Consider the following 15618-nt stretch of genomic DNA (forward strand, 5'->3'; position numbering starts at 1 on the left):
TATAAAAATCTGACCAACCTGTCAATATTAGCATGTTAAGCAAATATGCTGGCAAACATTTACATCTATTTAAATATATTAAAAAAATAAAAGACTGCAGTTTTAGGAAAACATGTCAAATGCTTTTGATTTAAGAATAATTGTTTCCTCCAGAAGGGCCACTTGCTTGAGTTGCAAGTAGTAGCCTGTGCTTTCCTTCCAGGTTTTACCCACGTTAATCTTTTGTTATTAAAGTCATTGAAGAGCTGCTTGTTTTCAGTAGGGGTTGCGGGTCTTTAAATATGTCATGTGAGGCGTGAGGATTGCCAGAACTCCACATGTCAACCATGCCAGTCACCGTGGAAACGGAGCTTTGTCTTCAAAACAGTGCTGGACTTTTGACTTCATTAATAAGACTTTGCATTGATGTGGTGTGAAATGCTGTAATCTTTTACTTCTGAGAACTCGCAAACAATGGCGGTTCAATTCATTTGATCTTTGCGTTTTCCACTCATTTTCTTTTTAAACTTACTAAATTGTAAATTGTTTTTTTTTTAAATGGTTAGTTGACGTACAATATAATCTATTTACCAAAACCCAATCATTCCGATTTGTATGGGGTTCCACCGTCCACAGCTCCGGTTGCTGACCGCCATTCCAGTCCAGATTAAAAAAAAAAAAAGATATGTAACTAATTAAGGCATAGGCTAGATACATTTTAATTGGTTCAATTAAGTTATTTAGGATATAGAGGAGCAAATGGTAAACTAGCATGACCCTTGCAATGCACCCCTGATATCAGATTGCAAAAGTGTACATATTTCGGCTAGTCTAGGCAGGTTTAGACAGACTGACTTTCTGCCAATTCAGTTATGAAAGTTTTTTTTTATATATATATAGAATTATTGTCAGTAGGATCGTGCATTGCGCTGCACTGTATCCTTTTAAAAATTCCTGTTTGTTTTGGCTGCTGCAGTCCAGAAAGCTATGTGACATTGATTTAGTTAAATCTCATCATGGTCTGGTTTTAAGGTTGGCACGTGTTGTTTGATACCACTTGATTCTCTTAAACAAAAGCCATAGGCATGGTGTTTTTGGTAAACAAAGAGGACGTTGATAAAGACTTGTGTGCTTTATAGTTCTGGTATTTTAAACAGAAGTGCTGTGCATCTTAATGTTGTGCACCTCTGTACCGTAACACCTGCTTTAGAAATGAACATACTTGCAAGACGAAGCTGCATACTGTACTGTAGAGAACAATACATTCAGGTTTTATGAATATCTGTGTAATATTATTAAATAATATTAGCTAGCTATAATTTGTTATGCTGAACTCTTGTGTGTTTTCAGTTCTTGTATGCAGGTTACATATTATTTTGCAGGGATCCCCTATCCAGTCCCTTTGGAATCACTAGAAGAGCAATGTTTCGAAGTATGGTCTGCAAATATTGCTTGCAGGCCCTCGAAAGCAGTGAAACATTTCAATGAGCTGAAACAGAGCCTGTCTGGTTAGTGTTCTCTGAGGACTGGATTGAGAATCTCAATAGACTTGATAACCCGGACACAGTGGCAGGCTTGTATTTTATTTTCCCTTTTGACACAGCCCTCCCTCAAGCTTGATAGGCTTGGTCCATTCTTCTGAAATGCTCCGACTGCCTGCTACAATATAGACTGGTGCCACTCCTCCGCTTCGTGACAGGGCTGATGAATAAGGGGAAATGACTAAGCTGGTCAATCTCTTTTTTTTTTCCTCCCATGAAATCCTAATAAGCACTAGAGGAGTGGTATAGTGAATAAGGACCAGCAGGCGATGGGTCTTCTGAATTTTAAGAGGGTTATGTCGCAAGGGAACCGCTATTTAACTCCAGCTGCCCTGCCTCTGTATCAGGGATTTTTTGAACAGCCCTTGTATAGTTGACTTAGTAGGTGTCCCACAGCGCCAGTTAATTCTTTCCCCTTTGTCAACAGCAATTGACGGCGCCAGGTAGCAACTCAGCATCAACACTGTTGACAAGTTACGAATCGACCCACAATTCCGACTTCTGGCATCTTTACAAAGCAGCTCTCAAAGACGGCTACTGACTGCTCTTTGGTGTTAAGCAAGTTTATACTGTACTGCTGTGGTCTGTAAAGCGGTGGGAAGAGGGGGGGGGGGGGGGGGGAGATGGGGTGCTATACCGCAGTTCAGTAATGGGGAAGAATTAAGAATGGCCCTATCTCCTGCAATGATATCACTTTCCTAAACAAAGGTCCTGTTCCAGGTCCTGGGACAGGGGGTCATTTGACTTGTCTTCTAGGGCAATTGGCTTCCCAGGTTCCTCTACTACTGGAACAACAAAAAACTAAGTTGAATGTTTGAGCTGGTCATTGCATGGAAAATCTTTACCCCAACAGGGAGCTTAGTACTTTTTGTAATAGATCAGGAGCATCCTGTATTTTTTTCCCCCAAAGTGATTGGTTGGAAGATCCTAATATGTTTGGCAGACTGTTGTGTAAACATGCAGTGTACCTGGGACTTTTAAATGTACAGTACTGGCACTCTCAGGCTTGGGTACATTTTGTTACTTAATCCAGAGAACTACAATTTTATTGAAAAATTAAGATTGAAAAATCTGGCAGACCTGTCCATTTAATAATTTGAATTCTATTGGACATAACGTGCTGCATGTCTACATAATGTGTGTCTTCCCCCCCAATTCCCATGTTTTCCACTTTTGTATGAAGGTTGCCAAATAAAAATACAGGAAACGGGTCATTTCTTAGGTATGTTCTCAAAACCCCTTGTATTTTATGCTTCTGATTTGTTACTCTTGTATACAGCACTTATTTAGTAAATTCATATGTAACATGTGTTATGCATTCATGTTTATAGGGGGGTGTATATTTTTATCATGGTAGTGGAAAGAGGGAGGCAAAAAAAAAAAGCCAAATATATATTTTTGTTTATTGCATTATTTGATAGTATAAGAAGAAACTTGAAGGCCATTGTTGCCTTTCAAAGATTGTCTAAAAGGGAAAGATGCACAAATACCTGAATTAATAAACAGTGTGAGCTAGATTTCAAGTTTACTTTCATACTCTAAAACCACGCTACCAAAATCACAGCCTTAAAACTGCAGCTGTCACAGAACTTGGACCACAAATATAGCACTTTTTATAGTGAAGTGGGAGGTCTGACCTACGTCCTGATGCTCAATGATATTAGTTTGAGTGGTCGTATTGGAAATGCTGATCAAGAAGTTAACATTTGAAGAGGGTGATTAGCAGATTTACAGTATGTTATAAAGAGACACCCGCACACATACAAACAGTGGTATAGATGCATGGCTTCCAGAAGGCAACCAATGCACAGCTTAAATGATTGTTCAGCTTCCATCTGCTTGAGATATGGCACCTGTTGTGTAACATAAAGTATTTATGTATAATATGTACATTAATAAAAAAAATACTTTTATACCAGTTTTTTTTTTAGTATTTCTTCATTTAAATGTTTTTTTTATTGTTATTATTTTTATTTCCCAGTAGATTTGAGGTTTGAAGCCAGTGTAAATCGCATTTGGCTTAAGGTAGAGATATCTCCAGCTTTCCTTGAGAAGGAGTGTCAGGAACAGTACTGTATGCACGACAAAACATTTAAACAAGATAAAGAAATGGAAGAAAGGTCCTGGCTCGCATGTTGCTGCTAATGAATAGCACAGACACAGTGTTCTGGATTGCTCTTTACCTCCCATCTTCCATAGCTGTCCTATCAATAGCCAGTCACACACCACTGCTGAAATATTCATTTTATACTGCTTTTCCACACCGATTTTTAGTACAGTATTTCTATCCAAAATAATTATTGAAGTGCCTTTTATGCATAGTGTAGGAATGTTGAAATATACATGTTGAGCTTTTCTGTACATTCATACCATCTTCATCAGTCCTTGTATTGTTTTAAAGGATATATGGTAGTGATTGTATTTTTTGGTAATGGAATCCAGAATGATGCTACACTGTAAATGCATTTGCGATCCAGGAAACAAAGACTTTGATTTACAATCATCACTACAAATTACTTTCATGTAGTCACTTTCATACATTAGTATGTTAGACTGTTTGGCAGAAACCGTAACCATAGTTAAAAACAGGAAAGTGTTTATCCAATTCATTAAAACCTTGAATGGCTGTAATGGAACAAATAAGTGCCTCTGCACCTGACTGGAGGTTCGATTTGATTAAATTAAATTAAAAAAATGGTTCAAGGACAGACCTGGATTGGAAGGGTTCTCTGATGTGGTTCTATGACATGAACAATAAGGGAAGCTTGGCGAGAGGCCTTCTTCTGCAAAGGGAACCAAGAGGGCAAACAAAGGACAATTTCATTAAAGTACTTCAGGATGCGTTTTGGTGTAATCTTCTGATGTAAACTAGTAGCCAATCAAATCGCATGCAGGAGGACGGGCTAGTTGTGTTTTTTTTTTTTTTTTTTTTTCTTCAAATAAGCTTTTCCAACTAACAGTATTTCTTAGGTTTGCAGGATTATTTAATGGCATAAGTACCTTATGTACAGTACGTTTAAGCTAATGACTGGACATTATGTTTGATTCTTTACTGATGGTTGTGACCAGCCAGAATACTGTGTGCTGCTCTTTGGGAAGGGTAATGTGTGTGTGTGTGTGTGTGTGTGTGTGTGTGTGTGTGTGTGTGTGTGTGTGTGTTTACATTTTGTCTATGTGGAAACCTTAATTTTAAGCTCATTTGCGTTTGTGAGACTTGCTGTTTGTTGACCACGCACCTCCCTCTCCTATAAAACTCCAAGATGTCAGTTTGGCACACAGATGGGACTGTGAGAAAGCCAAATATGAACTGTGCTGTTTACTGGACTTGCAATCCAACACCTCTCTCCCAGACATCAATGCTTCTACTGTCACAAGAGGAGGACCACTCTGTGCATTCGTTCCAAATACAGTAGTAGTAAAGAAAGGACATGTCAAAGTACTATTGCAATAGCATTTTACAGTACACTAAATATCCTGTCTTGTAAATTAAACAGAATGTGCTTTAACAAGAAAAGAAGCTTAGTGTGGTAATTGTGGATTGTTAATGTTATTTTTGAAAGCTAAAAGTTTGACACAGTTCTGTGTACTGTAGAAGTTGAGAAACTATTTGAAATATAAAGGGAGTCTAAAGTGATGTTTTAAAAAAAATATTCCGGTGCATTACAACACCTTCGTTTTTCAGGGATGTCCTTTTTTAATTTCTTTATGGCATAGATGCTGGTGTGCTTCAATGAAATACAAGGTAATTTTAGGTCTGGAAATAATTTCAGCAAGAGATTCCCATATCTCTATCCCCTTTCATGTTGACAAACAAGTCATTCTTGGGAGCTTGGTGTCCTTGAATGTATGCCTCATATCCTTGTATTTGGGATCATCTAATCATCCAAGCTGTGCCTTAAAGAAGCCAGCGTTGATAACGTAGTCGAAACAAATCGGGGCCAAATCGAACAGGGGTTGTGTGGTTTTCTCCGTGGGAAACAGTTTTGTGAGTCAATTAAAATGGTTCCTAGTGCTGATGTATGTGCTAGGGCAGAAATAAAGAAAAACACAAGCTGTTTAAAAATCTCCGTAATGAAGTTCAAGACTAATAAAGTATGCACCTGGTAAGGGAAAGAACACACCATAAAGGACTGAGGGGTATATGAACGGGCTTAGATCCCAACGTTCATTAGAATGCATTACAGGAGTAACTCTGCAGCCTGTTGCGTGAAATAGCACATGACAGGAAGAAAGCTGTCGGCTGGAAATGAACTTCGTACTGAAACAATGGGATTGTGCAACCTGCTTTAAATGCACTGTATGTGAAATAGATTATGAGGTGTGTTTTTATGTACGTTGCTTTATTAAATGCAACTACCCATCGAACAAAAAAAACATTTCTAAGCATCAGAAATTGACACCCCTTCTCATTTTGTTACTGCAGTTACGGTGAAGTTAACAGTCCTTTTGATAGCATTGTATCCAATGCTGCTTTGTTATCCATGATTACCCCCAACAAGTTATCTCCACCTAACCCTTTCCCGGGGTGTACAGTACTGTGTCTTATCAGGAACCCTCTTTCGCTAAACAAGAATGGGTCCTGAACGCGCAATCAAGAGACTTTTAAAAGCTGCTGCTTCTTCTCTGTTGTTTTTGTTGATGTGTGATCAGGAGCCTGGTGATATGGACCCTCCTTCAAAGAGGGAGATTAATCCACAGGAGGGGGGTCACGAGGGATCCCCAGTCATCTCTCTTGATGAGGTCCTGCTGATAGAAGAGCAATTGGTCATCTTTAACTACACGGTGCCTAATAAGGGAAATCTGGTCCGAGGTGGCGATTTCTCATTCGTTCATCACCTGATTAGACATGACGCCAACCCCCAAATGGCTGTTTTATTTTATCAGCAGGACACTTGTGAGTTGTGGTCCTGTATAAATGGGAGGTGGGTATTTTGGTTTAGTAGTTGCCCAACAACCATGGTTTATTTAAGGGTCTTTCCAAAACTAGGTCCCTAATATTGTATTGCATTTTTAGAAAAATAAGATTGGACTAATCACTTCAGACTGCACTACATACAGAAAACTGGGCGGTAAAGGCACTATGAATGTTTTTTAATGACTCAAGTCTTCTTAAGCTGTTTGACTGCATGCTCTGCCGCTCTGGGTATGACATCTTTTCCTAGCTATACTAAGTATCAAAACTGTAGTGAAGTGTACTTTTGTGAAACAGCCTACAAACATCAATGCAGCTTATTCTTGTTGTCTGGAACCCTTGTGACTTTACTGCGCAGGGTAACCCTCACTTAGACTAGAGTAATTTAAAGGCAAATCTTAAGATGAGAAACAGAATTAACTGTTACCCGATTGAGTGGTGGAAGCCCTGTAATTAGTTTTTTGGTAGCTCCAGTTGCTGCTTTCTTAAACAACCAAAGTTCTGAGACTCGCACTTTGAGGAAGGCAACCCTTTTTGCTTCCACTAGTTTGTATTCTAGAGTTGCCTTGTCCTTTTATTTGTCAAAGCTTATAAGAAGATGCCACGGGAGATGATAAATATAGTAACAACAAAGTGCACAAGTTTGTGTTTTTTTTTCCCTAAACAGCAATCTGTGCAGGGATTATCGGGACACTGTGGCATTGTGCACAAAATCAATTAAGCACAGGCAGGTTTAGCTAACATGCGAACAGTCCTACCCTCCTCCTTTCGTCCCAAGTCCAGCATGTGACATTATAAGTAACACTGCAACAATACACACAGGCCTGATAAGTGGGCCATTAATCCAAGACTGTCGGCCACACGGGTGAATATACAGCTCACTGGTCATACAGCCGTATAATATCCTCTTTCCTCCTGCACAGTGAAAAGATGGCTATCGGTTTTAAAAATATGAAAACAAAGTGCGCTCTTGAACTCTGTGCCAGAGGTCTGTGTCGCCCGCTTCCACAGCTGCCGCTCGGAGCTGCGGCCTGTTTGTTCATGAACATCATTGGCCTTGCTTCCTCTGCGTAGGGATAGGCCTGTAGTGAGAGTAGGGACAGGGTTCAGTACTGTACAATACCCCACAGAGAATTTGTTTGCAAAGCCATGAAGGCTTGATAAGAAATACACAATTGTTTTTACTGCATTGCTAGCAGAGGATTCGATAATTGTAAAATTCAGATAGTTCACGGTTAGGTTCGGACACATTTGACCGTACATTTTATATTTAAGATTAATGTCTAATGTCCCTTCTTTAATTCATTGATGTCAATATTTCATGATTTTCAATAAGTAAACCAGATAGCGAAATAACAACTAAATACTGCACATACTGAGTATAACACTTGAGAGTTACTCTTTTGTTTTTTTAATAGCTTCTTTCTTGTATCCATGTTGTTTCTGCACATAGTTTAAACGGATGCCCCAGGGTAGTGCAAAAGCCTTTTCCTTCAACAATATGTTTTGAAATAGAGCTACACAGGAACCCTTAATGATACATTTTGACAAGAAGAGGATCGATCAGCCTGCAATTATAACTTGACAGCTAGCAAAGACTGTCTGCCAGCTCTTTGAAGTGGCATTCTTAGTAAGCAGCTGTTATTTTAATGGGGGTGGACTCTGTTTGTTTCAGGGGGCTTCTTTTTATACAGTACAACACTCCCATTGACACTTTGCTATGAATCTGGTTTTGTAGGAAAGATGAGACTTATTAGCAAAAGCATCTGCACCAAAATATGTGTGTTTTTTTTACTTGGCATACAGTGTTCAGTGTGTACTGAATATAACACAACTAATAGTGCCTGTTTATTACTGTTAGCTGTCATGATTTTACACGTCTTCATGTTCAGCTACACAGCTTTGTTTGCAAGCACAGCCTGTCTAGTTGCCCTGGAATGAGTTCTTCTTAGCCATCTGGCTTTGAACACCAGCGACGTTAAATAAATACCTCTGCTGCACTAAATCACCCCTCGGCAAAAGGGCTAATTAGAGTCCCTGGTTCCACAGGTAATTGAGAGTGTATTGGGCCCCCTCGGAAAGCTAACCAGAGATTTCCTCTCATGACTTCCTGAGCCCTAATTAAACATGAACTCAGAGTGCTCACATCTCTCTCTCTCCTCTCTCTCTCTCTCTCTTTCTCTCTCTCTCTCTCTCTCTCTCTCTCTCTCTTATTTGCCAAAGAAACGTGGGAAGGTCAGCACAAACCTTCAGCTGAGAAGAGTTTTAAACAACCCCTTCCCCATTTTTAAATGTCACAGTTTCCGATGATAATGAGGGGTGGAGGTGGGGGTGGGGGTGGGGGTGGGGTGTTGGAACATCAGCAAAGGCAGCCAATGTTGTTAGCAGAGTCACTTCCACATTGTCTTCTCAGGTTGACACCCAGAGTCCCCCTTTTGAGCACCCCCGCCCCCCCCCCCCCCTCCCCCTCACTCTTCTCCTCCGGAGACCTTTATAAAGGGGCCCCACTTGTTTGAAGCCTTCAGGCTTTGCTGGTGTGGGGGGAGGGGATGGATTTGGCCGCTCCTTTGATCAGTAAAGCAAAACAAGAGGGGCTCAAAAGCAAATGGGTGGCTTTGTGTGAATGGCAGCGCTGACTCGGGGCCTATCCACCAAGCCCCATGAGCAGAGATGCAGAGCCAGGCAGTCACACAGGGATTACGGTAGACCGCTTGGGAAACACACATAGCCGGACTTCTGAATTTTTTTATTTTTTTTTAATGAATTAGCATTTCTTTATGATGCCTGTCCACCCCACACTCCCAAATCTTCTATTTGCAGGGCTAATCCAACATGCGTCTTCTGATTTCAACCAAGACCATAAAAAAGACTGCAAATAGATTGTAGTGCAACTTAAACAATCACAAGTAGTATAGCAGTGTTTCAGTTTAGGTGCACGGGAAAGCAATGTAAGAAGTGTAACCTTGAGTTTGTTTGTTTTTAGGTTCAGAAGTTGATTGCAAGGCAGAAGTTTGCCGTGGTGACACTACAGTTGTTAAACTTCTGTACAAGAACCTTCATGTTTTATTATTTTTAGTCGTGCCTGCTCTTTCAGTATGTAGCATGTGACGTGAGTGCAAAGGCTGTGAAACTGCTGCTTTTGTTCCACGGGTAAAAATAGCTAACTGATAAGGTGGCATGTACTGTAGTATCAGTGTAAGGCAAAGTTGTCATGAAAAGTTAGTTGTGTACAGTGTACACATCCTATTTAATGTGCACATGTTTAAAATATACTTCAGTATATTTACACAATACCAAGACTGTACATACACAAATATAGCTACCAGCACGATACAAGAGGTCCTTGGTTGAGATGGATCCTAGGTCATTAAAATCTCTTGAAACTGCTTTCAGATTGACCCCCAGCGCCCTGTCTAAATTCCAGGGAAGTGGTACCTCCCTCATCCAGCATGGGGACTGGGCCTCTTTTGAGAATGAACAGGCACATTCAAAGGGGTTTTCCTGTATTACCTTTCAATCAATCAGACAGTCAATCAATTAAGCAATAGGACTCCTCAAAGAGGGAATTACCAGAGATTAGGGACCAGTCTTTTATGATAAACCAGGCAGTAATCCTGGCTATTCCAACTGCAGAATAGCTATCTCAATTATTATTCTCGCCCTTATTAAATGTTGTTCTAATATACAGTAAATACATTTGGCACATTTGAAATGTTTTTGCAAAATTGAAATTCCAAGTTATTTAAAAGTTTGATATGTTTAGAGTTCTTTCTTTCTTTCTTTCTTTCTTTCTTTCTTTCTTTCTTTCTTTCTTTTTTAAAATTGAAAACCTTTTTGCCTGAGTTATAGCTGTGCCAGCATCCCTAACTGGACTTGTATATTTTGGTAATGGAGATAGCGCTGTGTTAAGAGGTAAGCCAGACAACGTGGCTGCTTTTGTCTCTGTGTCTTTGGTGTTTCGAGTTCTAATGTCCTTGGCTTCCCCCTCAGCCTTTATCTCGAGTACATGTGTGATGGATTGCCAACCCCCCTCCCAGCGAGAGGAAAGTAAAAACATGGGCAATAAACCCCACAGGAACAAATGCTGTCAGGCCGGCTGTTCAGAGGTGTCTTGTGGGGCCAGCGCTTGCTAGGGACCCTGTTTGTGTGGGGGAGGCAGCTGTGTATGTGTGGTCTGGCTTGGTGTGCTCAAAGTAGAAATAATGATGATGATTCCTACAACTTCAGAGTTTCAAGAGTGCTTGTTTAATGAAGAATGCCCTCTTAACTAGAATGGGATGCCACCTTCGACTGCCACGTTCTTCATCCATAATGCTGAAACATTATTAGCATTACCCTCCTCCTTTCGTCCCGCATGTGACATTATAAATAACGCTGCAACAATTGCATTACACTTCGTAACAGTAATCATAAAATGGTTTGATCTGCGGTGATGAGATACACTGCTGTTGCTGTTGTTTCCCAGTGCTAGTAAGGGTGTGTCGTTTTTTTGTCTTGTTTTTTTAAACTTTGTTTTGAGACCAGATCTAAATTTAGGCATACAAGGCGGTTCTGGCAAGACATACAGACAGCATGCAGCACACGTCCTCCATTACATGTTGTTACAGTTATTAATAATACTAGCCTGGCAGAGTCTGTATTATACTTTTATATCATAGACATAAGTTCAAAAACTCAAGTGCCAATGGCCATAGATTGTGTTGAAACCTGATAGTTTTACATTAGTGTGGTATATTCTCTGCAAACTGTACTATACTATAATATATCTCCCAGGCAGAAAGATTAAAAATGAAAGTGACACTATCCCTGGAAACTTGAATGTGTTCCAGTAACCGTCAGGCACACTCGCCTATTCATCTTAATCTACTGTACTCTGGAGTGAACTCACGCAGGGGGCTTCATGTGTGCGGGGCTGGCAGATTTTCAAACTCCTGTGTGTTTTTTTTTTTAGTGTGTTCTTAATATCGCATCACAATAAACAGGGGTTTGAAGAAAGTAGTTCTGGTATAAACACCCGCCTCCCCCAGGAATTCTTTTCGAACGCAGGGTGATTTTGTTTCTTTTGTCTCTCAAAGTGGAGCTGTTTTGTCTCTCCTAAATGTTTTCTTTCTGTTCTGTTTTTCTCTTCAGCCACCTGGATCAGTCAACGACCTGGCAGGACCCCAGGAAAGCCATGATGTCCCCGATGAATGTCGTAGCTCCTGCCAGCCCTGTGCCCCCAGTGCAGCAGAACATCATGAACCCAGCCACAGGTACAGCAAGCTCACTGCACTAGAGAAGTGTGGAGGTCCAGGAAGCTGCCTGTCACTGAGAGAACGCCAGGGTTAACTACATGCATTGTAGTCATTCCAGGGTTTTATGTGAGCCTCTATTGAAAGAGATGCATGGTGCGCCTTACTAAGTTCAGGTGTCTTATTAAGCACATTTTTAAAAGGGGTAATGGCTCAAGCTTTAATAAAAAAAGTTTAAAAAATTCTGTAACCCACCCTGCCTATTCTTGTAACACCTACCCAAATATTTATGTAGACTTAAAAGAAAATATTTTTACTGCAGTTAAAGTACTAGTATACTTTTCAGTGGCTAAACCTTGAAACAAAAATAAAGCGAACTACTTATATCTTTATAAAGAAAAGTGGGAAAAATATCTACAACCAACTTTAGAGTAATTGAAGGGTGACCTCAAACAAAGTCTGGATTTTTTGTTTATAGTGAATTCCTATTCACAGATTTAATTTGCACTCAATTAAATGGTGGCTGTTTGTAAGGATAGAACATGTTCTGAAAAGTAGGACTCAAAACTATTTTTGAGAGAGAGAGAGAGAGAGAGAGAGAGAGAGAGAGAGAGAGAGAGAGAGAGAGAGAGAGAGAGAGAGAGAGAGAGAGAGAGAGAGAGAGAGAGAGAGAGAGAGAGAGAGAGAGAGAGAGAGAGAGAGAGAGAGAGAGAGAGAGAGAGAGAGAGAGAATTCATGAATGACACACCTTATTGAATTACTCTAACAAGCTGTAAGAACACATTGCCTTACATACTGTACTATGTACCGAATGTATACTCCCATGGGATGGTTGGTATAAACAGTATTTTTCTGTACGTTGCACAATAATCACAATGGCAGCCGTCTTTACAAAACACTAAAACAGTGGCTACATTACGTCATTAAGCATTATTGCATCAACAAACGCATAGAACTTTGAAGGTATTTTAGGAGCACAGTATTTCTTTCTGCAGACTGTTCAAGAGACTCCTGGAGTTTGGAGTTTATATTTTCATGTTGCAACTTGCAGGGGCTTTAGCAGTGGTTTTCAATTACAATTAGATCAAACCCCAGAGCAATTCTTTTTAGATGAGGTAAGTGAAAATTTTAATTTCCATTACGGAAACCTGGCTTGTTAACTTACTGCAAGAAATTAAACTCTGTATACACTTATGCCTGTGACGACGTTATTGTGCCATTTGTTTTTGGTATAAACATCAAGTAATTTTTTTTTTCAATTCTCCAATAGAAAGCCACATTATAAATGGAATTAAAAAATGCGATATTGGCAATACTGGACTGTAAATTGCACATACTGTTGTGCACCATGTGTGTGATTTGTATTTTGAACGGGTAAGATACACCCATAGCAGCGGTTGGGGCACCTGCCTTTTCGGAAGATAGACTGAGACCACGATTTGAGATGGAAACTTTTGGGAGCAAAGTCTAGCTAGCTGTGTTTAGTTTCCATGTGCTTTTATATTATGGGTAGCTGTGTTCTTTGATTCAGCAAAACCTGGAATAAACTTGGAATATCCTCATTCAGCGTATTATAAAAACAAAACAATTTCAACTTTTTCATTTTTGTTTTTGATATGTCCAAGTGCCTGCGACTGTTCATAATACCAAACAATGTGCTGCAGAAGCTGTGACACAATGTCTGGAGTCACTAACACTAACAAACAAACACAAAAAAACTGACTGGCTGCTTTTCTTGAGGCCGACCAGATGCAGGTTTACAGTCGCGGACAGCAAAACTTTGTAATAAATACCAGCAGTAGAAGCTGCTGTTTGTATTATGGCAGCACTTGACCTTTCAAAGACAAAAATAGTTTTAAATCCCTGGTGCCATCATTTTATAGACTTGAACTTTTTACTTCTGAGCATGTGTGCGCTGTTTGTCTAAACTTGAAGGCCATTTGTTTGCTGTGTTTGTTTATTTATGGCTTTTGCATTTCCAGTCGGTTCTCTTGCACTGCAGGCGTTTTTGGGGGTGTTCTTATGTACATCTGGTACCATTGATACTTAAGAGTTCATACAGTTGTTTTTCTGTTTTTTTTTTGGGGGGGGGGGAGCTGGGTTTGTGCAGAGCCCACCGTAAATACCTTTCTTTCACATCTCAGGCCCACTTCCCGAAGGCTGGGAACAAGCTATAACCCCTGAGGGAGAGATTTACTACATCAACCATAAGAGCAAGACCACCTCCTGGCTGGACCCGAGGCTGGACCCACGCTATGGTAGGGGATCGTCTGAAAAGAGAGCGCTGTGAAAGAAAAAGTGCAGGGTGCCAGGAATGAGGTTTAAGGGACAAGCATTGGCCACATTTTTTCTTAAGCTTTTTTTTTTTTTCCCCCAGTGTAAATGCTCCAAATAGAGTAATAGAAAAAGTCATTTCAGATCTCACCTCCCACCCCCCACCCCCCAAATAGATTTGTTTCCTCCTGTTTCATTTATACAGAGTTATATCTTGCTGCCTTCGCTGCCAGGACCCCCATTGAAAACGAGATGCATATCTCAAGGGTTCAATCCTGGTTAAATAAATACATTTGAAATTTGTTATTCAGGTCTTGCATCACAGGGTAATTACCTTTTAACTACACCTGCAAATTACAGAAGAAAAGGATTCGATGTTTGCCTGGTGTTCAGGATAAAGCAGAGCTTGTTTTTTGGGGTTTCTTTTGGTGAAAGTTTGGTAATGAAAATCTCAGATTTCTTAAGATGCAGAACATTAGAATAATCATGTATGTGTTGTACAATATTTAAAATCTGTAATGGAAAGTAGAGCAGTCTGTTCAGATATATAGCCAGCTTGTTTTAATTTGGAGTTTTACAGGTAATCCCTGGAAACCCCTGGCCTGGCTCTCTGTTTAGATGTGATTGAATAGTATCAGACAGCCATGTTAATCAGTAGGTATTGTAAAGTTTTCTCAGCTTATTCAAGTTAAAAAGTACATAAAAAGACGTAATCTGCCGCTTGAAGTAATCCTATCGTTGTTAGAAAAATGATTTTCAGTTGAGGCTGAAACTGTTACAAGGATAGGAAGTGCAATAGCGTTGTGGTTTCCAAGAGGATCCATTAGTGCAGTTGTGCTTTATGTATTTTCTATTAGAAAAAGCCCAACTGTCACAGCAGCTGTGTGTGAGGTGGGCTAGTGTGCGTGTTTATCACTTCAGGTCCTGGATGGCAGGATATTTTCTTTTTAGGGGACATAAAGGTTTAAGTCAGAACAGAAAACAGTTTCCAGATTCTTTTAATGCATACTGTTGTTGTTTCAGGTCTCTGAGTCCCTGGTTTAGTTTAAATCAAAAACAGCATGTTATTACTTTAGGCCTGGTGGGGGTAGGGGCTGGGGGCTGATGAGTTAAACTCTTTGAAGCTTTACAAGTGTTGAACTAACAAGGCTGGTGGGCCCCTGCCAGAGAAAGAGGCAGAGGTATTAACACCTTCCATGCCGGATACAAAACCAAGAAGGAGATGCCAGCAGGACTTTTATTTTTTGTTTTTACTTTCATTCATTTGGTTTTGCGTAACCAGACAATGCCCCAAGGTTTAGCTGATCAGTCCCATTTCCTGCGTTTCATGTTTCAGTGCAGATTTAATTGCAATGATTTGTCTCTTTAAAACATTTCCACATTGAAACGAACAGAAACTGCTGTCACTGGTTTTGGGATGGTTGCAGAACTGTAACATTTAATATACATGGTGGAGGCTACCAAAAGCCAAAGGGAAGCTGGAAATTATTGTTCTTCTGAAAATGTCCTGTTTTGTCATCAAAGCGTTATTTTTATGCACTGAAATCAGATCTATGGGTTGCCTTGAAAGTTATTTTAAGCTGAACCAAGTCAGCTGTAACTGCTTAGTGAAATGGCCTGCATTAAAACATATAGGCTAGGCATGAATTACTCAAGCAATCACAACCCAAACAGATATAAA

At 40.0% G+C, this 15618-nt stretch overlaps 1 protein-coding gene across 4 annotated transcripts in view; it reads left to right on the forward strand.

Moving 5' to 3' along the window:
• The window catches only part of yap1 (Yes1 associated transcriptional regulator), a 37288-nt gene that overhangs the window by 9196 nt on the left and 12474 nt on the right, over nucleotides 1-15618 (forward strand). For 2 of the 4 annotated variants that reach the window (XM_034008825.3, XM_034922318.2), the window contains exons 3-4: nucleotides 11563-11684; nucleotides 13808-13921. In XM_034008825.3, coding sequence (XP_033864716.2) covers nucleotides 11563-11684; nucleotides 13808-13921 — 236 coding nt within the window. The remainder of the gene's footprint in view (nucleotides 1-11562; nucleotides 11685-13807; nucleotides 13922-15618) is intronic. The other 2 variants (XM_059028281.1, XM_059028280.1) reach the window with 1 other exon arrangement.

The sequence above is a fragment of the Acipenser ruthenus genome, chromosome 8, assembly GCF_902713425.1.
Source record: "Acipenser ruthenus chromosome 8, fAciRut3.2 maternal haplotype, whole genome shotgun sequence".
Lineage (NCBI taxonomy): Eukaryota > Metazoa > Chordata > Actinopteri > Acipenseriformes > Acipenseridae > Acipenser > Acipenser ruthenus.